General features: G+C 38.8%; 3 protein-coding genes across 5 annotated transcripts; 2 read left to right on the plus strand and 1 right to left on the minus strand.

Annotated features, from left to right (window-relative positions):
• The first annotated feature begins 718 nt into the window (after positions 1-718).
• fhl2a (four and a half LIM domains 2a) lies at positions 719-7,874 on the plus strand. Of its 2 annotated transcripts, none has more exons than XM_038289728.1 (6): positions 719-874; positions 5,245-5,420; positions 5,511-5,685; positions 6,778-6,947; positions 7,025-7,211; positions 7,296-7,874. In XM_038289728.1, exons 2-6 carry the CDS (start codon positions 5,265-5,267, stop codon positions 7,445-7,447), a joined length of 840 nt encoding a protein of 279 aa, XP_038145656.1. In that variant the 5' UTR covers positions 719-874; positions 5,245-5,264; the 3' UTR covers positions 7,448-7,874. The 2 variants fall into 2 exon arrangements, with proteins under 2 accessions (XP_038145656.1, XP_038145655.1); XM_038289727.1 differs by lacking the exon at positions 719-874 and adding an exon at positions 3,058-3,213.
• Positions 7,875-9,330: 1,456 nt separating this feature from the next.
• On the minus strand, positions 9,331-14,577 carry cunh2orf49 (chromosome unknown C2orf49 homolog). The gene is made up of 4 exons (XM_038289608.1): positions 14,310-14,577; positions 13,978-14,132; positions 10,250-10,505; positions 9,331-10,153 (listed from the first exon to the last, which is right to left on the minus strand). Exons 1-4 carry the CDS (start codon positions 14,418-14,420, stop codon positions 10,097-10,099), a joined length of 579 nt encoding a protein of 192 aa, XP_038145536.1. The 5' UTR covers positions 14,421-14,577; the 3' UTR covers positions 9,331-10,096.
• Positions 14,578-17,700: 3,123 nt separating this feature from the next.
• gpr45 (G protein-coupled receptor 45) lies at positions 17,701-24,751 on the plus strand. Of its 2 annotated transcripts, none has more exons than XM_038289623.1 (2): positions 17,701-17,870; positions 22,553-24,751. In XM_038289623.1, exon 2 carries the CDS (start codon positions 22,634-22,636, stop codon positions 23,801-23,803), a length of 1,170 nt encoding a protein of 389 aa, XP_038145551.1. In that variant the 5' UTR covers positions 17,701-17,870; positions 22,553-22,633; the 3' UTR covers positions 23,804-24,751. The 2 variants fall into 2 exon arrangements, with proteins under 2 accessions (XP_038145551.1, XP_038145552.1); XM_038289624.1 differs by lacking the exon at positions 17,701-17,870 and adding an exon at positions 21,228-21,331.

Raw genomic sequence — 24,751 nt, forward strand, 5'->3', positions numbered from 1 at the left:
TATTACATTGGTACATTGGTCTCATGAAATATTCCTTTTGGGGGGAATGGTTTTATTGGCTGTAATCAAACTCATCAAAATCAAAACAAAAACCCACCCACTGCAAACATTGATCTAGAAATAAGTCAATATTTCTTGAAATGGATAAAATGTAGAATGTAGTTTTGCCACTTAACATTTCATTATATGTACTGCACTTGAAATAAGAGAATACAGATTTTTTTAAAATCTTATTTTAGGTTAAAAAAAATCTCATTCCAGTTTCAGATCATTCCATTTCCCTACTCATATCAAGTGCAAATGCACCAATTCAATATTTTTTTACATACTTTTTGTCAACCTTTTGCAGCGTGTTATTACATTGTGTATGATTTTTTATTTTAATTTAACTTAATCCTGCTTTGGTTCTTTAAATGCTAAAACCTTATATATTTATGCAATTTTTGGAGTAAATTGGATTTTTTTCCCCATTTTTTGTCTCCATTCTATGCTTAATTTAACCAGGCGGGCACTACAGCCTTCATTTAAAACAAGCACCTTGGATCCCATGTCAAGTAAAGACAGGGGCAGTTGCCTTCTTGCTCCCACAGTGGAACCCTCAAATGATTGTATCCGTCTTCATGAGCTCTAACTGCCCCTCTGAGACGCTCATTATGACGCAGCACGTTCTTCAAAGCTAGTTGCTATAGGATCCATTTCGACCAGGTCCACATGAAGCACAGCGAAGTTCTTCCAAAGGGCTGATACTGGATCCTGGATGACCCCGAGTAATTCCAGTCCAATTGGTCACCGTGGCATTAATGATTAACAGTACTCTGGTGATGATGGGGACTGCCTGGGCTGACCTTTTCACGCTGCTACATTTACGGCCGGAGTAAGTACCGGGCTTTACCATCATGATAGCCCAGACAGCTGCACTTTTATCCGCTGGCCTAAGCAGCTGAGGTGGAGGCCCTGGTTCAGAGCGTGCAGGGTGGAGGGGGGGTTGCTTTGGACAAGTTGAATGGAAAGAAGGGCCAAGGAGAGAAGGAAAGCAAGGGCAGTCTTGGGAATTATTTCAGCTGGGCATTAAACAGATTTGTCCCTTAAGGTATTAACTTGACCACATGTCTGAAATTAAATGGACTGAACTGAAATGATTGTCTCTGAGCCCCGGGTTGAACACTAACTGCCACATTTCAATAATAATTAAATTAAATCCTTTTCCAGTCGTTTTAGAAAAGCTTGTACAACATCGTCTTCTGTTTGAGTTGCTATCATCTGACTTCAATTTTGCCCAAAGTGCTAGTCTAAACTTCCTGTTTGTTCTGAATGCTTGGTCCTAAATACACTAGTAGAGTGTTTATATTATTGGAAATAAGGAAATTAAAGGCCTACATTATCTAATTACAGCTAGGATTTGGCCTGCATCTATTTTTTTTCCAATATTATTTGAGATAATAGTTTCTTTGGAAATTTAAACAAGACACTTCAATGCAGTGGATATTTTTTGTGTCATTCGTCTCCATTTTAAACTTTTCAACAAAAATTGTTATAGATTTACCGGTAAATGTTCTGATACAGGCTGACCAGTGGAGCAGTTTGTAGCAGTGTAGCAGTGCAAAAGCAGGAAGATGCTCCTGGTTTGTACTACAAAAAGTTGGTCTCTTTGCAGGGATTTTAGATGTTGTATCTGTGCATCTCTGAGGTCTCCCTGGGTTCTCCATCGACTGATCTCTCTAAAGTGAGCGTGTATCACACTTTTCGGGGATGAATGGATTTTATACTCTTGCTTTCAAGAGGGGCCCAGGTTCGAGTCCTGGGCTCAGCAGAGGGCCTTTCTGTGCGAAGTTTGCAGGTTGTCCCTGTGTCTGCGTAGACTTCCTTAATGCGCTCTGATTTCCCTTGCCACTAAAGACATGCTGGTAAGATCGGCCATAAGCGGCGGGGCGCTCAATAGCAGAAGCTTAGGCAAACCTTCCATTCTGATCTACACAATTTGATCTTATGTACCCAGTATCTTAACTTATTTTACCTTATCCCACATATTGTGCATTTAAAAAATTTGGTTAGACTGGCAAAAACATTTTCTCCATTTTAGACACATTTTGCTCATGGTTTATAAACAGTTAAGTCATTTGTGCCCTGAGATGCCATGCATTGTGAATTGGCCCTATATGAATAAATTTAATTGAATTTGTCTTTGAGGCCATAAGAGTTAGCTTTAGCAATTGATGCAACCACCACTGTCATTAAGAGTACATGTATTCTTCCACTAGAAAATGTGTGTTTTTAATTAGCCAGTTTAGCGAGTTTTCCTGTCAGTATCAGTTCAAAATGAGCAGCAACATACAAATCAGAACTTTGATTAACCTTCTACTTAAGGGTAATGTCTCTAGCTACAGCATTACAGACGTCGGATAATAAGTTATAACCCTGTAAGGAAAAGGAAAATGGGGTTATGAAAATGTTAGCATACATTACGTGGCATATATCGAGAGGGTAAAACACCCCCATGGTGTCACATAAATGTAGCACAAAAATTAAAGTGGATCTGCAGTGTCGTATATTCTGAAATAAACTGTTTCAGAGGCATAGAGAGAAGACAGGAGCATTTGCACAGAGGGCAATGGATGGTCCAAAAGAGCGAGTGAGAGTTTGCAGACGGCAGAGCTAAAGCTTTCCTAGAAACCATATGGGTCTCTGTTGTTAGCGAGCTTGGATACAGTAGCCATCACACTGGAGGTTTAGGACTGCAAGGGGAAAAAAGAGGACGTGGGGAAAGATGAGACATCTGGGGATAGGAAATCCTCACCGATTCATGAGAGCATCACAATGATCAAATGAAAGAAGAAAAAAAAACAGAAGTCAGCACCAAGAAAGCTCTGATACAAAGAAGGTTTAGAGTGCACTAACTCCTGGTGAGTGTAAGAGAGGGAGAAGAACAACTGAGTGACCTTAAATGGCTACATGGTCCTGCTGGTGACTGAGTGGGGACAGCTAAGGGGGCCTCAAGGGTTATCTCTTTGAGGTGCTGCTGTATTTATAGAACTAGAAACAAACAAAAAAAATAGAAACCCTGCCCCCACGCTGCACCCCCATCCACCCCACCCCATTTCCAATTAGTCTGTGATGGGACGGCTAATGTAATCAGGAGTAACTACAGCGCGCCCACAGCCTCCTCTCTCAGTCTGCCCCAGACTCAACACAGCTGCACACTCCTCACACAGGAAGGTAAGAGCCAATCTCTGTTCATCCACCCATTCACCTGTCCATTCTTCTCTCTTCTTCACTGGTCTTTACTCACCATTCCTTCTACTCTGGGACACTGCTGTTCATTGCATCCTTTTGAGTTCCTCCCTTTCCACCAATTCATGTTCTCCTGTTTTCCAGCTGCACACGTCCCCTCATTGTTTACCCCTCCTCATCCTTGGCTACATTTCCTTTTCCATTTCTGTGGAAAAATAAACCCTCTGAGAATCCATTTATCTGAGTTCACAGAGCTAATTAAGGCTTCCCTGCTGTTTTCTCATTATCCTTAGTCTCACTACAAGACTAACTTTTCTTGCAAATTACAAAGGGGTGACTTCATATTGAAACTAAGATGCTGTTTATGATACCCTGACATTACATTTGGTTTAGGAATTAGATATGACTTCTCCTAAACATTAAAAATGATATTCTGCAGCTGAATATGTGCAACATATCATGTTATTTTACACATTTTAGATGCATGAGAATTTAAGTTTTCAAGTTAATATTATTTACACAATAGAAAACTCAATAGAATCTTTTGCAAATTAAAGCCAAATTTGGCCTCAAATTTAACCCCATTATGCCTGAAAAAGTTCAACCTGGGCAACAGGATGAACTCTGAAGAACCTCTTGGATGTTTTACCTCTCATCCAAGAGGGTTCTTCAGTTCATGCTAGTGGTGAGGAGCACTGAGATTAATATACTGTAGGTGCAACAAAGAATTAGGGGGAAAAAATATATTCTCCTCAGTCTTTGTTACACCTACAGTATATTAATCTCAGTGCCTCCCTCCACTATTAGAAATTAAGAAGCCTCTTGGATGAGAGGTGAAATGTCTATACAAAACTTCACATTCAGTTGCCTAGACTGAACTTTTTCAAGCTTGACTATGACCTGAATGACAGAATCTTCAAAGATATATTAACTCAATTATCCAATTTAAAACCTTTAATTTATGTATTGATGTCAAACTGGGTTCAATTTAGAAGGAATGTACTCGTGATTTCTTGCTTTGGAAAAGCAGCAGATCTTAGAAAAATACTTGCATCCGTTATATAAAAGTGATTGCATTATGTAAATGTAGAAATACTAATTTAACAACAAGTGTAAATATCAAAAAAATGTCTCACAGAGTGGGAAAAAAATGCAAATTATTATTGTTTTTGACATACTTCTGACAATGCATCAGCTGTATTTTGAATTTGAAGAACTTTTTTTAATGCATAGCTGTGGAAAGCAGCTTTAACACTTCAACAGCAGACATGCCTTCTAATCGAAGTGGAGTTACTTGTATCTCAGTTTGTTTCCCACATGGATGGTCATCAAAGCAGACCTCAGAATCTGACAAAACAGCTGCACAGCACATCCAAATAGCTGCAAGTCTTATTTGTGGCCATTCAGATTATCTTTCTGTATTTTTAGGAGCCAGATAAATCCTTATATAAGCTAGGTGAGTCATGGTGGGAGCAGCAGACAATACGGGAATGTGGGAGGGGTCAACTGCACTCATAACGGAGAGGCACAGATGGATTAAAAGTCTCAGTTTTGTCCAGACAAAAGATGAAAACCTCTTCAATTTTAAGAGCTTTCACCAATCAGTCACAGGCCTCATCTTAAAACAAGCCTGGAGTGTGAGGTATAGGAAAAACAGACTGGAATTTTCTTTTTTTTTGGTAGTGGGCTACAAAAGTAGACCCCATTCAGCTGCTCGCTTTTATTAGTCATTACTACGAGTGCTGCTCACAATCACTGGAGAAAACAGGGGTCTGGCACTGACAGTTGGAGGTGAGGCCCTGATGGGTCAGTACACACTTGCATAGTGGCCTCTGGTATGCAGTGAGGGCAAGTGTAAACTGTCTCTAAGCAGGGCTGATAGTAGTTATTAATATCCTCCTCTCTGGTCACTCTTTGATTTTCAATGTGGAGAACATTGCAGCTGGCTGGATAGATTAAAGCAGAAAAGGTGTCTACCTAAAAGAAAATAAAACCTTTACTTCTTTGTTTTCTCAGGTGAGCATCTCTTGGTCAAAATGACCGAGCGCTATGACTGCCACTACTGCAAGGAGTCCCTGTTTGGGAAGAAGTATGTCCTTCGAGAGGAGAATCCCTACTGTGTGAAATGTTATGAGAGCCTGTACTCCAACACCTGTGAGGAGTGCAAAAAGCCTATTGGCTGTAACACCAGGGTAAGAGATGAAAAAAAAAAAAAAACACCCCATGAAGATACAAAGTGTTTGACTGTGTCAGCCTGATCCAACTGTCTGATGTTCCTGCAGGATCTGTCCTACAAGGACCGTCACTGGCATGAGGACTGCTTCAAGTGCTTCCAGTGCAAGCGCTCCCTGGTGGACAAACCCTTCTCCACCAAGGATGAGCAGCTTCTTTGCACTGAGTGCTACTCCAATGAGTATTCCTCCAAGTGCCATGATTGCAAGAAAACCATCATGCCAGGTAAGAAGTGTACAAAGATTTTAGATTTTCATGCAACAACTGTTGTCTTTAAGAAGCGTTTTGAGGATAGAGGTGCTGGATTCTAGAATAACTGGAGCCCTAGCTGATTCCTTCCTTGCAATAATCAGCAAGTTTGATTATTGCTTGGACTTTTCACAACATGTGGGGCTCCAGTTAATCATTAGAACGACACCCATAAAAGCAACTCATGGGGACCGTTTTTCAGGACTAACCCCCCTGTTTTATTGAAAAAACCGCCTCTGGCTCTGAAAATCCCATTCATGAAAATAAGTTTCCACGAATGCAAACACTGCTGGCATCAGGTGAATTAACACTGCGACTGCTATTAAACCAAGGTCCTTATTTACAACAACACTAAAAAAAAATGCTCATCACATTTCCTAAGTACTTGTCGGCTGGTTTGTTATGTGGAAAATACAAATATAGAAGAAAATAACAAAAGCTTTTCTAACTTCCTGCTGTGTGTAGCTCTGCTGCTATTAGATGACATGAAGATGTGTGAATATTTTCAGTGTCATGTTACTTTTGTGGTTGGTGCTCAGTTAATATCTTAGGTTTACATACCTTGCTGGAAACATTTTTCTTTTCTCACTGATAACATTGTTTAAAAAGAAAAAAACAATTAAACAAACAAAAAAACATGCTTTTCAAAATTTCTGATGAAAACTAATCCAAACAGAATATTTTGTGAGAAGGGCAGCTTCCAAGAAGCACCAGCTGTAAGATGAATACATTTCTTTTGCATTTGTCACAAGAATGTACAGCTATTCTATAAGACAATCTTACATAACATTAAAAATATTCCTTAGAAAAACCAGAGGCTACAAAATAATAGAGAATTGAAAAAAAATGATAGGATAAGCAAAGAAATAGGAAGGGGCATAAGTCTATAGGATAAACTCCAACCATGGTTACATGGTTTATTTACATGACATTAAACGTCATAAGCTGAGGTTTGTTAATTTGCCTACTTGCAGTGAATTGTGTGGACTGGGATTCCCATAATTATATCACCAGTGTCTCTTTTGTCCTTTTTAACTTCCTGTACTCTTCCATTTTATCCTCCTGAAGGCTCCAGGAAGATGGAGCACAAGGGCAACAGCTGGCATGAGACCTGCTTTACCTGCAAGAGATGCCAGCAGCCGATAGGCACCAAGAGCTTCATCCCGAAAGAAAGCCAGAACTTCTGTGTGCCCTGCTATGAGAAGCAGTTTGCCATGCAGTGTGTGCACTGCAAGAAGGTATGACTTCAGGCTCTACAAGCTAATTCTATTTATTAATAAGGGAGGATTAATAAAACAATGCTTCTTTTTAAAAGCCAATCACCACTGGTGGGGTGACCTACCGTGACCAACCTTGGCACAAGGACTGCTTCCTGTGCACCAGCTGCAAGCAGCAGCTTTCTGGCCAGAGGTTCACCTCGAGAGATGACTTTGCTTACTGTCTGAACTGCTTCTGCAACCTTTATGCCAAGAAGTGTGCCTCCTGCACCACCCCGATTAGTGGTAACCAACAAGCTTAAACTCTGAACTGAAGCTAAAGCTGGTTTCTCAGGTGTGCTGATGTAGACTTGGATGTTTTTTCCTCAGGTCTGGGTGGCAGCAAATACATCTCTTTCGAGGAGCGCCAGTGGCACAACGACTGCTTCAACTGCAAGAAGTGCTCCGTGTCCCTGGTGGGCCGTGGTTTCCTGACCGAACGGGATGATATTCTCTGCCCAGAATGTGGCAAGGATATCTAACCCCACCTGAGAGCAAACAATGCAGCTAAAAGCTATTGAATGGCAAAGTCTCACTACATATTAGAATAGAATGCAAGTAGAACTAGGATTGTATGTTTTCAGCTCTGAATTGCAAAGTAATGGTTTTCCTTAATTTTGCGAAGCGTATTCAAAGTGACATATAAGCTCCGTCAGAAAGTAAAATGATGTACTAATAAAGTAACTTTAAGGCATGAATCAAAAATGCATGTCAGCTATTTTGTGAGCAGCCAGACCTAACGTGCGTAAATCAAAGTTTTGTCATTAACAATTTGGAAAAATAAGAAAACGCTGTCTCATAATGCAGCTTCCGAACTCCACTTCTCCTCTTTTGGTTTCTCAGCAGAATTTAAGACAAGTGAATGTTTAATTACAAAACAACAATAAATCAAAGAAATAAAATAAAAAAGGAAATGTGCAGTTCTTTTTAAGAGGGATCTCCCCTTGATCTTAATATGTCTACCCTTCAACAACAAATGTTAATGTATCAAGATTTTATGTGGAAACTGCTATAAAAGAATACCCCAACCTCTTAACAGAGCCATGTTTAATCCACTTTAAAATGGAAAGATTGGCACACCTGAAAACCTGCAAAAATATAGCTAGCCACCAGCTTATATGAAGTCATATTTGAAAGAAAGTTCACACTGCCCAGCATCCCCTTGCTACAGCAGCAAGATCTATGACAGAGGGGTTTAAATGGGAACATGTCCATGTGTTAAAATGAGCCAGAGACCAAATCAGAAAACAACTTAGTGAATATAAGTTTATCGATAGGCTCCATACGAATCGACAAAACACACTGCAAAAGACAAGAAATCAAAGACTTTCTACAGCACTTTGGTAAGCTCGTTTTTAAATGAGCCTTCTACTGTATTTAATCTGGGCTTAGATGACAGAAGCAGACATTAGTCTGTATTGTACTACAACCCTGTTGACAAAATCGAACTTGTCTACATTTAATTAACTGTTTGCTCAAAACCAAAAAGCACTAATAATTAGGGCTGGGTATTTTCACCCTGAATTCGAATTCGATTTTGATTAGTACAGTTCTAAATCATTTAATTTCGATTCGATCAGTTTTTACAACAATGAAAGTGGTTCAACTGTGTTTCAAAATACTCATTTATTTTTTCCTGTCATATTAAAAACAAAAAGCAAACTTGTAAATCAGACAGTTTAAACTTGAGATGTGAACAAAACTGTCTCAAAACGTGCCAACTTGTTTGTGAAAAGTGAAGCCTCACTTGAGCAAGCAGACGTGACACAGGGGGGACACAGCAGACATGCATGAACTGCATTATCTTCACTGTACAAACTATATTTGCAGCGTTGTCTGTAACAATTACAGGGTGTTTGCTGGTCAGCCCCCATTTGTTAATGTCTTCTGTCAACCTATTGGGTTATATTTGCAGCTGTCTGGCTTGAAGTAATCCTGAGTGCATCTTTCCTGCTCATTTGAATGTGAACGTCACGCGCGTCACTATAAAACGAATCAATTTCTTTCCTAGACATCGATTTTGCAAAAATGTAAAGGAATCGATTTTTTTACCCAGCCCTACTAATAATATGCTTTTGGTTGTGAGATGGACAGAAAAAAAAAAAAAAATGTTTAATAGTGCCTGAATTGTTTTAATAAATTAAATAATCATTGAATGACTTTCTTAGGGCAAATTAGAGTGAATATGCCAACAGCATTCATATTAATTAGCACCAGTAATATTATAGCTTTAATAATTTGTAACCAGAATCTCACTTTTATTTGATCTCCAAAGGCGCATCAAGGCATATGAAATTAAACCCACAAACTGTCCTCAACAAGTAAAGCAACAAAGTTGTTTCTGTTGGTTGGATTTTATTTAAAAAAAAAAAACTGTTTTTACAAATATTAAAGACACTTTTTGTCAACATCAAAGAAATCGGCTTCAAAGTGAAAATATTCCTGACCAATAAATACAACATGAAAGAGATCTATCCCAGGTTAGGTTCATGTTCAATATACAAAATTAGTCATATTTTTCACACATTTTTCATCAAAATTTATTAAACACAATCTACCTGAAATCAGCTTAACTTACAATAAAGAAATCAATGAAGAATTTTAGAAGTAATCCTAAATGAATTGTTCTCAGTGGAATTAGAGCAATAACTGACAGGTATCAACTGCACAACTCCTACAATGTAGAGATCAGATGAATCCTTCTCATCCGTCCCTGATGATCCCTTACATAGTGTTCAATTCCTCTGTATTTCTTTTTATGTTTAATAAACCACACTTGCATGTTCATCAAACACATGAAACCATCAACAGGACGTCCTCCTGATATAAAAAACACACGATGGGAGATGCTGGCTATAAGGACCTAAAGGGCACTTGAGGTTGCAGGTTGCAAGAAGGAAGCTCCTGAATTCAACAAGCAGGGTTGATCTCCTGAGCGTCGCACTGCTTTGTTGACTGTCCACCATTTATAAGAACATTAAAGGGGTCCTGATGTACATCTGAAACAGGCTCTTTACCTTTTTTTAGTCTGAAAACAGTAATTAATGAGAGGTGGTTTGGGGTTTGAGATGGAAAATAGATGATAGGAAGATATCTATATATAAGTCTAGATTGCCATCCTAGGTCAGAGATCAGGGCCATGTTACATGTTGGATCTTTTTCTTCACTTCTGGAGATTTTAGTGTAGCCTAAAAAGAAAAAAAACACATTCCTTGTTATTTTCCTTGTTATAAAAACACTGTTAGCTATCATTCTATATCATGTATTTATTGTTAAGACCCTACCGAGGATTCTGCATCCCGTTTGATGTTTGAAGCATCAGAGCTGCGATGTGTGGATGAAGAAGACAATGGCGACGAAGTGCCTGAGAGTTTACGGATGGGGTTGGACAGATTTGCAGCTGGAGGAGGTTTTAATCTGTCTGTGACTCCGGGTGGCCCTGGTGAACAGTCTGGTTTCTTCAGTTTCAGTGGACCCGACTGAGACGACTTGCCGTCAAACACAATCAGAGGCCTTTTTCTATGCTGGTCATTGCTGGAGCTGGATAAAGGGAATTAAACAACAGATTCTTAGTATCAAAATAATGCAGCTACTTCTAAGATAAGAGTCTTTACAAAGGGATTAATAAATAACATCTGTGGATATCTGGTGTTTTCATTAGTGCACTCTTTTTTAATGCTTTTTTTTCTTATTGATGAGAGATTTTCTGAATTGTTTTACATTAACCGTGCATTATTTGTTGTCCTTTCATTGACCTCACACATACAGTTTCAATATATTTTTCTGAATGACAAATAGGGCATGATCTACCTCTGTGCTGGACATCTATCACAGTTAATCTGATCTGACAAAAGCTTGTCAGAAACTGATGTCATTCTTTTCAAATTGCCTGTTTGTGACATGCATCTCATGACCTTTCAAAGTTTACAAATGACTACTGGAGTATAAGCAATGGATGGAGAGAATTTCCTGGTTTACTTCAGGTCTAAAACCATGTCCAGAAGAAACCCCTTTGGCATGACCTGCATGCATTCTATTGAGAATCCATACAGGAATCGTTTGTACAAGCAAAGTAATCATCATTAGTATGAATGATTTAGGAGAAAATTTCGTATTTTCCTCCTGCTTCTAATTTTCTCTCATGTACAAACAAGTTTTAGGACTCCTCCATACTTGATGAAGGAGTGTTGCGCAATAAGTCAGCTGCTATTCAGACCTAGTTTTTCACTAAATAACTACATTTGTTGTTACTGAGAAGCAATTGTCCATTTTATTATCCTACATTATTAGATTTATATATTATGTAACTCTGCAATCATAAATTACATTCATATTTGCTAATGATCAGTCAGGACATCTACAGCTGCATGTCGGTATCCAGGGGACACTGATTTAATTTGTTATTTTATCAAAAGAAAGAACAGTCAGGGATTAAGCTACTATTTAAACACCTGGAACATAAAAAACGAATGGAAGTGCAGAAAGAGGTTTAGTGACATGTTGAAACTCTTAAAGGTCAGACTTGCATTCAGTGTTATTACACTAAATGGGGATGTTTTTGTCTGAGTTTGTCGGAATTTGTCAAATATGTTCATTTTTTTATGTTAATCCTGTATGAGAGAGATGGAGAGTGTGATGAAGATGGACATGGTTAGGAGATGAGCAGTATACGTCTGTTTATGAAAAGGAGATGTGGCAGCATGTTGTCAAGTTGGTTGATGGAAACTCACATTAGGGGAGGGGTGGCCTAGTGGTTAGGGCATTACGGTTGGATCCCAGAGGTTCTGAGTTCAAGCCCCAGTCCCATGGACTGCCACTCTGGGTCCCTAAGCAAGACCGTTAAACCCCACGCTACTCCCCGGGTGCCGCACAATGGCAGCTCACTGCTCTCCAAGGGGATGGGTTAAATGCAGAGCATGAATCTCGTTGCTTTGTACTATGGCAATGTAATGGCAAAAAAGTTTAAATCTATTCTATTCTATTAAGCATTTACATGATTATGTTGCACCTCTTGTCTCCACCAGTAGTTTTCATCTGTCTTTGCATTTTTTTTAATCTGTAAGAGTACAACCAAGTAATTTACAGCTATGATTTATTCCTCACTGCTTGGCCTTTATTGCTCTTTAAATTCTGCTGCTCAGCTGTCAGTCAGCAAAACCTTGATGTCCAAACAAATAAAGTTTTTTGTCTTAGTGTTCGATGCCTTTTTTTATGAATACACCGTCTGACAAGGATGGGAAGTCGTAGCTTCATATGGCATTAACTGGGCTGTAATTATGCAAAAATGACATTTCTCAGATCGCATGCTAACTTACGCATAGGTGGACCGCATCAGGTTTACGAGGATCATTGACTGAACTTAAGAATGTAGGTAGGAGAAAAAGTAGAGGAATTTATGACAAGAAAATGAACATGTTATTGCATCAGGCCCAGTATTAAGAGCTTATTAATGTCAAACTTCAAGGATCAATTCAAGTTCAGTTATTCAAATTAACTCTCAACATTTCTACTTGTTAATGTTGCCTTGTTAATTAGTTGCTAGTAGGTACAATGTTAAAAACCTCAACTATATCATTGTATTTGACTATAATGATTACTCTGATGCTTAACGGAGAAAAGCAACCAATAGAAACTGTTAAAATCAAAAACCTCTAAAAACAAAAAACTTCTGAGCACACATATTCCTGCAAGTAGTACAGTTTGAGAAGACCATAGAAAACAACTTAAAATCATCAGCTATCAAACCAAGTATGAAACATGCATACATACAACATCTATAATATGGTATAAGGACTTCATTGTGTGCTTAAAACTGTTCAGAGCCAAAAGAACACCATTGTTAAAAAAAAAAAGTAAAAAAGTATTTTTTAATATAACTAACTGCAGTGTGTTTGTCAGCCAATCACAGACTCGATTCAGTGGCGCATCAGATGTTTGTAGTGGCGCATCAGATGAGCTTCTTAAGGCTGGTTTATACTCAGAAACCAGGTCGTCTGTGTGCGTGTTGCAGTGAATGCAAATCTTCCCCTTCCACAGACACTCAACTGCACCTTTCTAGAAGTGTAGGTGACTGCAGACTGTGCCACAGACAGGAGGCCTCTGATTGGTCAATTCTACATCCACTCTACACATGCGTATTTCCTGATTGGTACCTTACCAGCTTGTTTCGTTTGTATGACCGTCATTGTGGAAAACGGCTGGTGAAGATGGACCAGCTAGAAGAACGAGGTGCGCAAGAACGCTGGGACCCTTTTCCCACCTAGACCCTTGCACTTTTTTGCTTCCATGTCCCTCCGTTGTCGCACAGACTTGCCCCTTGTGTTTTTCCACTTTCTTGCCCTAGACCCACAGCTGGTTCATGATTGTCCTCTTGTGTTGTGGCATGGATTAACATAGCGCAGACCACACTTCAAAACTGGGCATAAATCAAAAATATCTGCGACAAGCTCACTGCGACACACTGCTGCAGGAGGATAACCAGCCCTTTACGAGTGACAGCGGTGACAGCCAAGCACACCAGAAAAGATGTTGGGCCAATCAGGGGCTGGTGGGCAGTCTGAACTCAGGAAAGCAGGCTTCAGTTTGAGCCCGGGTTTTCCGCTTGGTCCTAGTGCTCAATGACATGTAGAGTAAAATGGTTTTTGGTCAGTAAAACCTACAGGGGACCAAAACAGACTTTCGAAAAAGTGCAGGGACATGTCCCCCCAAAAAATTACGTCCCTGTGAAGTTAAGCTAGACACGTTTACCTAAATGGTGTGTAAAATATTTTTTAATAATTTCGGGGCAGCAAATTCTTTATGATACCGATACATTTTTATGTTACCTGGATGGCTTTATCTGAAATGACTGTGTCTTTCTAAAACAGCAATAATATTATAATACTAAACAGAAAAGAGCTTTAGAAAAAGAGCTTTGGAAAAAGGAGCTTTAGCATAAACACGCTAAAGGTCACCAAGCTGGTCGCAGGAAATAATATCCTAGGGTTAAAACCAATCAGCCCCAGTGTCCCACCTTTGTCCGGCGGCAGCCTGTCTTCCCCGGCTCCTCTCCATCTTCCGACCCCAGCGGCTGTTGGGCAGAGTCCGCTGTGGCAGTGGGATGACATGCCGCAGGTAGAGCTCTGTTAGCCGGTCCCTGTCTTCACAGCCTCTGGCACCGACATTTCTCTGTTTCAAAACAGAGAAAACACTCTGGTAGCTAATCTCAACTTAAAACCGACACCGACCGCACAGAGAGAACGAGCTCAATTAAAGCAGACACAGTGTTTAGCCGAGGTGCTAAACTATCAAAATCTTTTATCTTTTCACAGTAAAAGGTTATTTTCTGAAACTCAATTAACTCACCTCCCTCAAAATGAGCTGCAAAAAATCGTTGGAGAGAAGCTCTGGGTGCAGCAAAAGCTCAGTATCTGAGGTTGAAACTCCCTGTTTGTTTTGCCCTCTGGCAGCAGCCATTGTTTTTTCTTCTTCTTCTTGTTGGATTTATTGGCGGTTGGCAACAAACATTTAGTAGCATTACCGCCGCCTACTGGTATGGAGTGTGGTTCGTGATGGACTATCTACTTAATAGACATGTATATAATTTCTAAGGAAAAAAAAAGAAAAGAAACTACATACTTATACTTAACTTGGTATTCTACACGTCATACAAACATTCGCCGTTGTTTCTTCTTCTTCTTCTTCTTCTTTTTTTTTTTTTAATGGCGGTTGGCAAACAACTTATAGGTGCATTACCGCCACCTTCCAGAATGGAGTATGGACCAGACAAACTATTATATTCTCCCTAAAATAGCCGTTCTTCTTAGAAAATTAAAAATACTCCCAAAAACTACATCCCCAGATGACCTTTGAAACAATTCCCTTATATCTAGTTTACTTTTATTCCTGTCTAACTCTCTACACAACATCTCTCTTTCCTGAGTATATTTATTGCATTCTAAAAAAAATATGTTGGATAATTTCTAATTTCCCACAAATACAACACCCTGTATTATGCTTATTCATTATTTTAAGAGACTTTCCAACTGCAATTATTAGTAATAGATTGAGAAACTAAAGTCAGATCAATAGCCGATTCCTTACCTCTTACCAAGTCTACCCGAGTACCTACCCCGTTATTTAAAACTACCAATTCTTTTTCTTCAATGTTCTCTTCTAAAATTCCTCCATTATAATCATCTTGATCTCCCCATAAAGTGCTATGTGCATTGAAGTCCCCACACCAAACTATTTTCCCTCACCAGTGTTCTAATATTGTTTCAAATTTTATCTTTTCTATTTTAAAGATTCTATTAAGGATTGTAATAATTTACAATTTTAAGATTCCCTTCATTTGTCCAAATTTCTACTGCAATAAATTCTAAATCTGATATTATTTAGAGCTGAATGAATTTAACTTTTCCTTTTATAAATATGGCACATCCTCCTCCATTCCCACTTGTTCTATCTTTACGTAATATTGAGTAACCATGAATACTAAACTGCAATGATGGCTTGAGCCATGTTTCCTGAATGCATATTATATCTGTTTTTTTATTTAAATTTTTAATGAAGCCTTTAAATTCCTGACCATTTGCTAATAAACTGCGAGTGTCCCATTGTAATATTAGAGTTATGTAATGATTTGAGAGGCCTCATTTTCCAGAGATCCTTCCCCATGCCTGAGCTCATCATGAATTTTTTCCCCAAGACAAGTTTTTGATACTAAAAAACTTTGTAGCTGCCTTAACTATAATTTTTATTTTTTCAGTTTTAGTTTTTGCTTGCTCTGAACGGTTTATGATGTATGCAAGAAAAGGAATCAACTTTTCTAATGTAACATTACACTGATTATTGTCTGTCATCCTTTTCCTTTCATAATTTATTTTCTGATCATTATCATTCTTTTTAACTTCTTTCACTGCTTCAGCGTAAGTAATTCTCTTATCAGTTTTAACTTTCTGGATTTCAGCTGCTTCTTTCCTTACCATGCACCCTGCATACGCTGCACTATGATTTCCACCACAGTTACAGCATTTAACAGGATGATCTCCACACTCACCATAAGGATGTTTACCTCCACACCTACCACACCTCTGTTTCCCTTTGCAAACATTTGCAGTATGTCCATATCTTTGACATTTGTAACATCTTAGAGGAGGTGGTATATAAGCTCTTACATTGAAACTCATGTAGCCAATCATCACTTTATCAGGCAGAACTCTACCTTTGAAATCCAGAAGAACAGATGCACTGTCCATTTTCTCCCCATTCCTAAAAGCCTGTAAACGTTTGATGCCCATAATCTCTCCTCCTCTTATTGTTTTCTTTAGCTCCTCCAAGTTTTCTCCTACCGGAATCCCTGATATTACTCCTTTCACTCCTCTTTCCTCCCCAACTACCTTTCTTTCTATCACTTCCCTTTTACACACCATTTGTAATTTTAGGGCCTTGTTCTTTTGTTCTGCAGTTTTACAAATGATAAGTAAGCTTCCATCCCTCAGGATTTTAGCTAACTCCACGTCTCCAACAAATTTCTTTAGTCCATTCGACAAGGTGATAGGACTTACTCCACTCATATCCTGTCCAGCCTTAAATTTCAATATGACTTTACAGTCTTCCATCATGATTTTCTTTCTTGTCTCAATTCGTTCTTCCTCATCCTCAAGAGATCTTTTTCCAACATTTAATCCCTTTTTAATTTTATCTCTTCCCTCTCTTCTATTTCCTACCCTAGACCATTCTGTATCCATATTTTCATCTTCCGAACACCCCCCACTACAACCAGCCATTGTCTTGATCCACTCACAAACCAGATTATGCCAAAACCACCTTTAAATTCAACATATTACTCGCCAAACAATCTCTAGACCGCTGACTCTCCTCACATGCCAGGCGTGTCTCGCCGTTGTTTCTTCCTCTCTTTTTCTTCTTTTCTATTATGGCGGATCGCAAGCAACTGCATACCGCCACCTACTGTACACGAGTGTGTATCAACATTACTTTACATCAAATTCTATTTTTTTATTTTGTAATCTGTAGATGAATAAATAATGCTTTCCTTAATCTGTAAATATTCTTTATATTTCCTCAATTTCACAATATTTCATTAAGACTTGACTCTGCCTGTCCTTCCAACCTTCCTTCTCAATTTCTCCGTTTATTGTTCATGTTTTACAGTTCATCAGTACATGATCTACATTTTCTTTTCTCCACATCCTTCACATTATTTTCCCTCTCTTTTTAATATAAAATCTAATTTAAATAGGTAATCTGAGATTATTTGGCAGGAGCCATTGTTTCTTCTTCACTTTTTAATGCACCTAGGTAAATTGTGCATTACCGCCTCCAACTGGTAAGGATTTAAATTTTTTATGAAAAAGAAATTAATAATAATAAAAAAAACAAAAAGAATCAACAACTCCCAAATAGGGCAGTACTCAGAACAAGCTCCAACATTAATTGATAGCATTCTTGTTCCCTAAAGCTTCTGCTAATTTTTTTTCCTAGACTAGAGTGTATATTTCTTTCACCTATTTTCTTTTCTAATGCATAGCTCTTTATTCACTGGTTTAGCAAGACAAGCTGAAATGTTGGATCATTCTCTATAGAAACGATTTTTTTTTCATATATTTTAATCCTTATTTTACTATATGTGGTGCAGTCTAAATGTTCCCTGTTACGGTATCAAAGTTGCAGATTGAGGCTCCAAACCCTACCTCACTTTAACCACTTTGACTAACATTTCGCGGCGGATTGCTCCTTTAAATGAGAGACCACCTGCTCCTCTGCCGTGAGCAGCGCCCACGATGGTTGCGCGATCGATCCACGGCAATGAAATGTTGCGCTGTGACCGCTTATAATAACACTGACATGCGCCTCAGCTCCATTTGCCTTCAAATCTCTGCTTTTTGGAGCCATAGTCAGGTAAGCCACTCTGGGTATTATCTTAAAAGATGTTTGTTTCATTTAGGAAAGAGGGCGTTTTTATTCTCCAGGATTCCTTTTTTTATTCTTCGTATAGAAAAACAAAGTAAATCACCGCACTGTTGGCCTGAGAACACGGTGTACAGTAAAGGCTGAGTGGTGAAAATATGTAGAAACTTTTAGGTGTGATATATTGAAATCTGCATGAAAACGATGCAATTCTCGGATCTAACGCAGCAGATCACACCAGAAATCCAACAATTTGAGATGTTGGTGTTAACTGTGCTTCTGTCTGTGCAGACAGGCTGATCATGGGTGCCTGAGCTGTGCAGGATTGCTTATGGACAGTTGTGCACGAAAGTCAGGGCTGCTTGTTGCCATGGAACTGCTGACCTTGTTTCCATGGCAACAGCCAGCATCCCTATGCAGTGACTCGAGGGAAGGATTCCTGACCTGAAGAGAGAATTTCCTCTTTTTTTGCTGTATTTTTAATGCAGTTTTGGTTCTTTATGTGTTCAACATGCCATCATTACTCAATTTCCATCCGACTGACGCATATTTGTCAGGTTGTCTTGAGGTTTTTAGAGGATCCAAATGCAGAGATGGAAGCTGAGGCGGTTTCTTGTAGATTTGATACAGAGTGGTGGCAACAGAAGCATAAATCCAGAAATAACTAATGAAGGAGCCAAAACAAAGGGGACCACATAGGATGAAGAGAATCTAGCAACCAGTAGCCGCAGAGCAATGAATGGACTAATTAAATGATAGAATAAAGCAGAATGATAAAAATGGGTCAATAAATCCTCAAGCAGCCTAAGCCTATGGCAACATCAGTATAGATATAGCGTAGGATATCTTATAGCTGGTCAAAGAATAAGCTTTATTAGATAAGAAAGGTTTAAGCCTAGCCTTAAAATTAGACAGGGTGTCTGCCTCACAGGCTAAAACTGGTGGTTGGTTCCACAGGAGAGGATCCTGATAACTAAAGATCTGCATCCCATTCTACTTTTAGAAATTCTAGGAACCACTAGTAAACCTGCAGATTGAGAGCGAAGTGCTCTGTTAGGAACATGATGAACAATCATATCCCTTATATAATATGGAGCTATGCCATTTAAGGCTTTATATGTGAGAAGGAGAATTAAATTCTATTCTGGATTTAACAGGAAGCCAATGAAGAGAAGCCAGGATAGGAGATATATGATCTCTCTTTTTAATTTTCATCAGAACTCTGGCTGCAGCATTTTGGATCAGCTAAAGGCTTTTAGTAATAAAGAATAGTAAAGAATTACAATAGTCCAGCCTTGAGGTAACAAATGTATGGACTAGTTTCTCAGCCTCACCCCTGGACAGGATATTTCTTTTTTTTTTTTTTTTTTTCAATATTCCACTGATGAAAGAATTACATTCTAGAAACATCTTTGATATGGGATTTAAATGACAGGTCCTGATCAAAAATAACACCAAGATTTTTTTATTATATGGGATCAATTTAATCCCATCCAAATGAAGTGACTAATCAGCTTCTTTTTCAAAGACTCCGGTCAAAAGACTCTAATTTCTATTTTGTCTATTCAGGAACAGAAAATTAAAAGTCATCAGTATAAAAGTAGCTTGGAAATGTAGGTCTTTATACATGAGAAGAAGGATTTTAAATTATATTCATTTCAATTATATTTAATCCAATTAATGAAAGGTGAAATAGGAAAAAAATTCTTCTCATTTTTACATTCTGACAATGTCAAAATTATCTTTTCCTGTGTTTGTTTTACACTAAATACTAATATGAGCCCAACTTTATTATTTTATTCTTTTTATTCATAGTTTATATGATCAAATAGGGTGTCAGTTTGTTTTTGCCAAAAATCTAATTTAAACATAAGCCTGCTTCATATCATGTACAACTGTTTAGTATTGACCATAAGGAAAAATATGGTTCCTTTCCCATATAAATTATAAAAAGAATAGATGTAACTGCTATGACAGTTACAACATTGGGTAATGAGTGTCCCATCATGCTGTGAATCACCACATGTTTAAGACCATCATGTCTCCTAACTGGATCTCCCTTTCCACCTGTTCAAAACAACATCTGAGCCCTGAATATCAGACTGTTGACACTGAGTTTAACAATTTAACACTAGGTCCTTATGAGCTCTGAAGATGCCTATAACTTATTCAAGCTGCATTGCCATTAAAAAAAGGGAAACAGCAGGGAGTGTGGATTAAGCTGACAGCTGAAAAAACCATGGATGTGCTGTAAATCTGTGTATCCCAACTCGCGTGAAACCCTGCAGCTTGCTGGTTAATCATCAACTTATCTTGCCAAAGCTCAGTGACATAAAATACGTATTGAGCTGTCAATGCTTTTTCCAGTATATATAAATCGAACATTTCAGTTGAAATGAAATTCAGATGTTGACAACAGAAGTAAGCAATGTAAACAAAGACAGTTAACTGAACTGGACCCTCAAATGAACCTCTTCTTATACCCCATTTTCAGATCATAGCAGTTTCGGGGGGGGATCCTTTCTATGCCCACTGATCTACAGTTCTTTAGACAGATTTTTAATTGGCTGTGAAACTTCTGTCTTGATTGGAAATCCACACTTGTTTCATCTCTTAAACTCTTACGGTATCAAAAATATCTAGGGTATACCGGTTTAATCCATAGAAATAAAATGGTCCAAACCACATGTAAACCTTTTTGTTATTTCGGGTTATGTGCAGAAAAATTTATCATGTAAACATCAATGCAATGAAATACATAGAGTAGGTCTCATTTGACCATACCATATCGTCTTATTTTTTCACTGACGTCAAGTGATTAAAAGTGTTGCAGCAAATTAATTCTTGCTTAAAAAATACATTTTTTCAGCAGTGGAGTTTGGGTAAAAATGCATACAGTACATAACCTACTGTTTTGGTCATAAAGTAAAGATATCTGTCAGAGCCTTTGACAGACTTATGTGCAAATAGTACCATTAATGTATTAGATTAGATTAGCTTTATTGATCTCACAGTGGAGAAATTCACTGGTCACATATTGGCATAGTAATTAAAGAAGGTGCAAACAAGGAGGAAAAGGGTGCATTAAGAATAAACAATATATATACAGTATATCAAGATAAATAAGGATTAATCAAGATAAATAAGTATTAACAGTTATCAACAGTTTTGTGAATCTACAAATGTATTATCTTGTTGTTTCCAAAATGCCTTTTTATTTACATATATTCTTGTTACATTTTTACATTTCCTTATGTCTGCACAGTGGAACAGTGGGTAGCACTGCTGCATTGCAGCAAGAAGGTTTTAGGTTTGATTCCTGGCACTGGGTCTACCGGCATGGAGTTTGCATGTTCTCCATGTGCATGCTCTCTCCGGGTACTCCAGCTTCCTCCCAAAGTCCAAAAACATGACTGCATGACGGTTAATTGGCTCCTCTAAATTATCTTTAGGTGAGTGTATGTGTGACTGGTTATTTGTCCTGTTTGTCTCTGTGTTGCCCTGTGATAGACCAGCGACCTGTCCAGGGTGTACCCAGCCTCACACCCGTAGACAGCTGGAGATAGGCACCAGCACCCCTTGCAACCCCACCTGGGATCAAAGTATGACAGAAAATAGATGGACATTTCCATATGCATTTCTGGAGGGTTATGCGGATTGGGTTGGCTGAAGGGGTGAGGTCAAGGGGGAAATAAAAGAAACATAAAAGTATCTATAATTAAAAGAAAGAAAATACATAAATAAATAAATACCTTTAATAGATAATGTGTTAGAAATGGAGGAAAATGTTGAAGGTCAGTAGATATTATCAAACATTTTGTAAACAAAAAAAAATATATTTTACACAAAGACATAAGGAAAAATAAAATAATTTATATTTATTTTATATTTATTAACTGAGTGGTACAATTTAATTCCATTGGGTCATTTATTGGCATATTTTTGCATTGGTGAGTTTTTCAATTTAGCCCATATTAGTCCTACATAGATTCTTTAAAGTCCTCAGTGGTTTGTTTATTAGCAAATGATCAGAATTATTAAGCCCAAGATACAGAGCAGACCAGTATATGGCTTTGGGGAAATTTAAAGTGGAGTTTGGTTATAGAATAAAAAAGAAAAAATCTGAATATCTGATAGGCTCATTTTAAACTGTCATTTAAAAAAGGAAAGTGATGACAAGCCAGATAATGAGATCATTAATCAGAGAAGCAACCAAGAGAACCAAAGTAATTTTGGAGAGGTGGCACAGATCCAGAGCTAGGTGGATCCTTGTAAATTAATAAGGCTCAGCCTCCGCCTTTACCAATCTATTCTGTATGAATGATAAAAACCCTTAGTTAAAAACAAAACCTTAGAAAAGTCTCATTTGCAGTTGAATTCATGTCAATTTAGGGGACACAACAAGCACATCCGGGAAGTTGCTGTCATCAGATAAGATCAAAATGAAAGTCTTTGGTCTTAATATTTGTGGGTATAAACTAATATATCAAGCTTAATGTCCCTAAAGTGAAACATGGTGGTAGCAGGATCATGATTTGGGAGTGCTTTTATTCATCAGTGAAAGATAATCTGTGTGGAGTTAATCTGAAGAAATCTGAAATGCTGAATCTCCACTTCTTTGCGAGTTTCATTTTACAAAATCAATGCTTTTTGTGTGTTTGTTTCTATCCCAGGCTTTTCCAGAAACCGGAGCTGTTGGAAGTCAGACAACAGCTTTCAGTTATGTTCTTTTTCCTCTGGGGTGACTGTGCCTGATGAAAGCTGCAATGGCTTTTTGTAATGAAAGCCTACTGGACGACTGTGACCTCTTGGAGCCAGAGGTGGATGAATCAGCAGAAACACTCCAGCCAGAGGCTTCACCTCCTCTCATATCGGTCTCTTTCCGTGTGACACTGGCGGCCATAATGATCTTTATGATAACCATCGGTTTCCTTGGAAATGCAATTGTGTGTCTGATTGTTTACCAGAAGCCAGCCATGCGCTCAGCTATCAATCTCCTTTTGGCCACATTGGCCTTCTCTGACATAATGCTCTCGCTGCTCTGTATGCCCTTCACTGCTGTCACCGTGGCCACCGCCGACTGGAGCTTCGGGAGCGGCTTGTGCCGGGCTTCCATCATGCTGTACTGGCTGTTTGTTCTGGAGGGGGTGTCCATCCTCCTCATCATCAGTGTTGATCGCTTTCTCATCATTGTTCAGCGGCAGGATAAGCTGACCCCACACAGGGCCAAAGTACTGATAGCAGGTTCCTGGGTTTTAAGCCTTTGTGTGTCCCTGCCGTCTGTGGTTGGATGGAGAACAGGTGCAGCAGGTATAGGGGGCACCTGGGCACCGCAGTGTGTGCTGGGATACAGTGAGTCGATGGCAGACCGGGGGTATACAGTGCTCTTGGCCGTAGCTGTGTTCTTTCTACCATTTGCTGTCATGTTATACTCATACTTGTGCATCCTCAACACAGTGCGTCGCAACACCCTACGCATCCACAACCACACCAGCGACAGTTCCTGTCTGCCGGCCCTGAACCAAGTCAGCAAGATGAGGCTCACTGGGCTGCAGCGGCCGAATCACATCAAGGTGGACATGAGCTTCAAGACCAGAGCCTTCACCACCATCCTCATCCTCTTCGTGGGCTTCTCAGTGTGTTGGCTGCCACACACGGTGGTCAGCCTGTTGGCCGTTTTCAGTCGGCAGTTCTACTACAGCCCCGTCTTCTACCCAGTGAGCATCGGGGCACTTTGGCTCAGCTACTTAAAGACAGTGTTCAACCCCGTCATATACTGCTGGAGGATCCGGAAGTTCAGGGAGGCCTGTCAGGAATTCATTCCCAAAACCTGCAGGCTGTGTCCCCGAGTGCCGGGCAGGAGCCACAGGAGAGTAAGGCCAAGCAACATTTATGTGTGCAGCGAGACTCAGTCAGCTGTGTGAAAAAGTTGTTGTTGCTAAATATCCTAACATCTCAACTGCTCTCCAAAACAGGAAGTTTTTCTAAAGCAATATACTGTTAAACATAGCCTCACTAATGAACGCTATGTCAAAAATCACACATACCATTTGAACTTTTTCATTTATTCAGTTTACAACCATAAACTTTACATAATAGCCTAACCCTAAGTAGCATACAGTAGAATCTGAAATGTTCTGTCCTTACTTTTATGCAAAGTAGCAATAGCATGGAAGAGCATCTATGAACAAGTTTTGCAACACTTATGTGCCCCATCCATCGACTCATCGACCATGACTAATTGTTTTGCCCCTTCAGAAGTAGAGCCTCCTTCAATCATCTATTTACTCATCGGTTTATTTGGATACTTGGATTGATTATTCAACACACAGACAGCAATCACTAAATATTCAGGTGACTTTTCTACGCCAAAATGCAAGTAAAAATCGTTGCCGCAGGCTCATCCAGGAGGAGTATGTCTTGCAAGTCAAAGACTGGTTGCAATCAACTGTTTTTTCTTTAACAGAAACTTTAAAGCAATCTGACTGCATTGTCTCTGTGAAGTGCCTTGAGAAAACACGTGTTGTGACTTGGCGACATATAAACAAACTAATAAATGAAATTTAATTGTACGGTAATCTTTAAGGCAAATGTTTGCAGTGGATTTAATTTGGGGATAGACCGAAATGCATCTTAAAGTAAATACAAACCTTAATTGTATTTCTCTGATATCCTTTATAATCATGTACTTTCTCCCATTTCTCAACTGTGTTCTTCTTTGTGTTGGCCCGTCATATTAAAGTCTCAATAGATATATCAAAGTTTGTGGTTGTAACTATGTATGACTAATCGTATAATGCACTGTATGAGCCAGTGTGTCCTTTGTGTGCACAAATGTAAAGCAGAAGGAAAAGAATACCTCCTGAAAAGAT

This window comes from Cyprinodon tularosa, unplaced genomic scaffold (genome assembly GCF_016077235.1).
Source record: "Cyprinodon tularosa strain WSP-4 unplaced genomic scaffold, ASM1607723v1 ctg270, whole genome shotgun sequence".
NCBI lineage: Eukaryota > Metazoa > Chordata > Actinopteri > Cyprinodontiformes > Cyprinodontidae > Cyprinodon > Cyprinodon tularosa.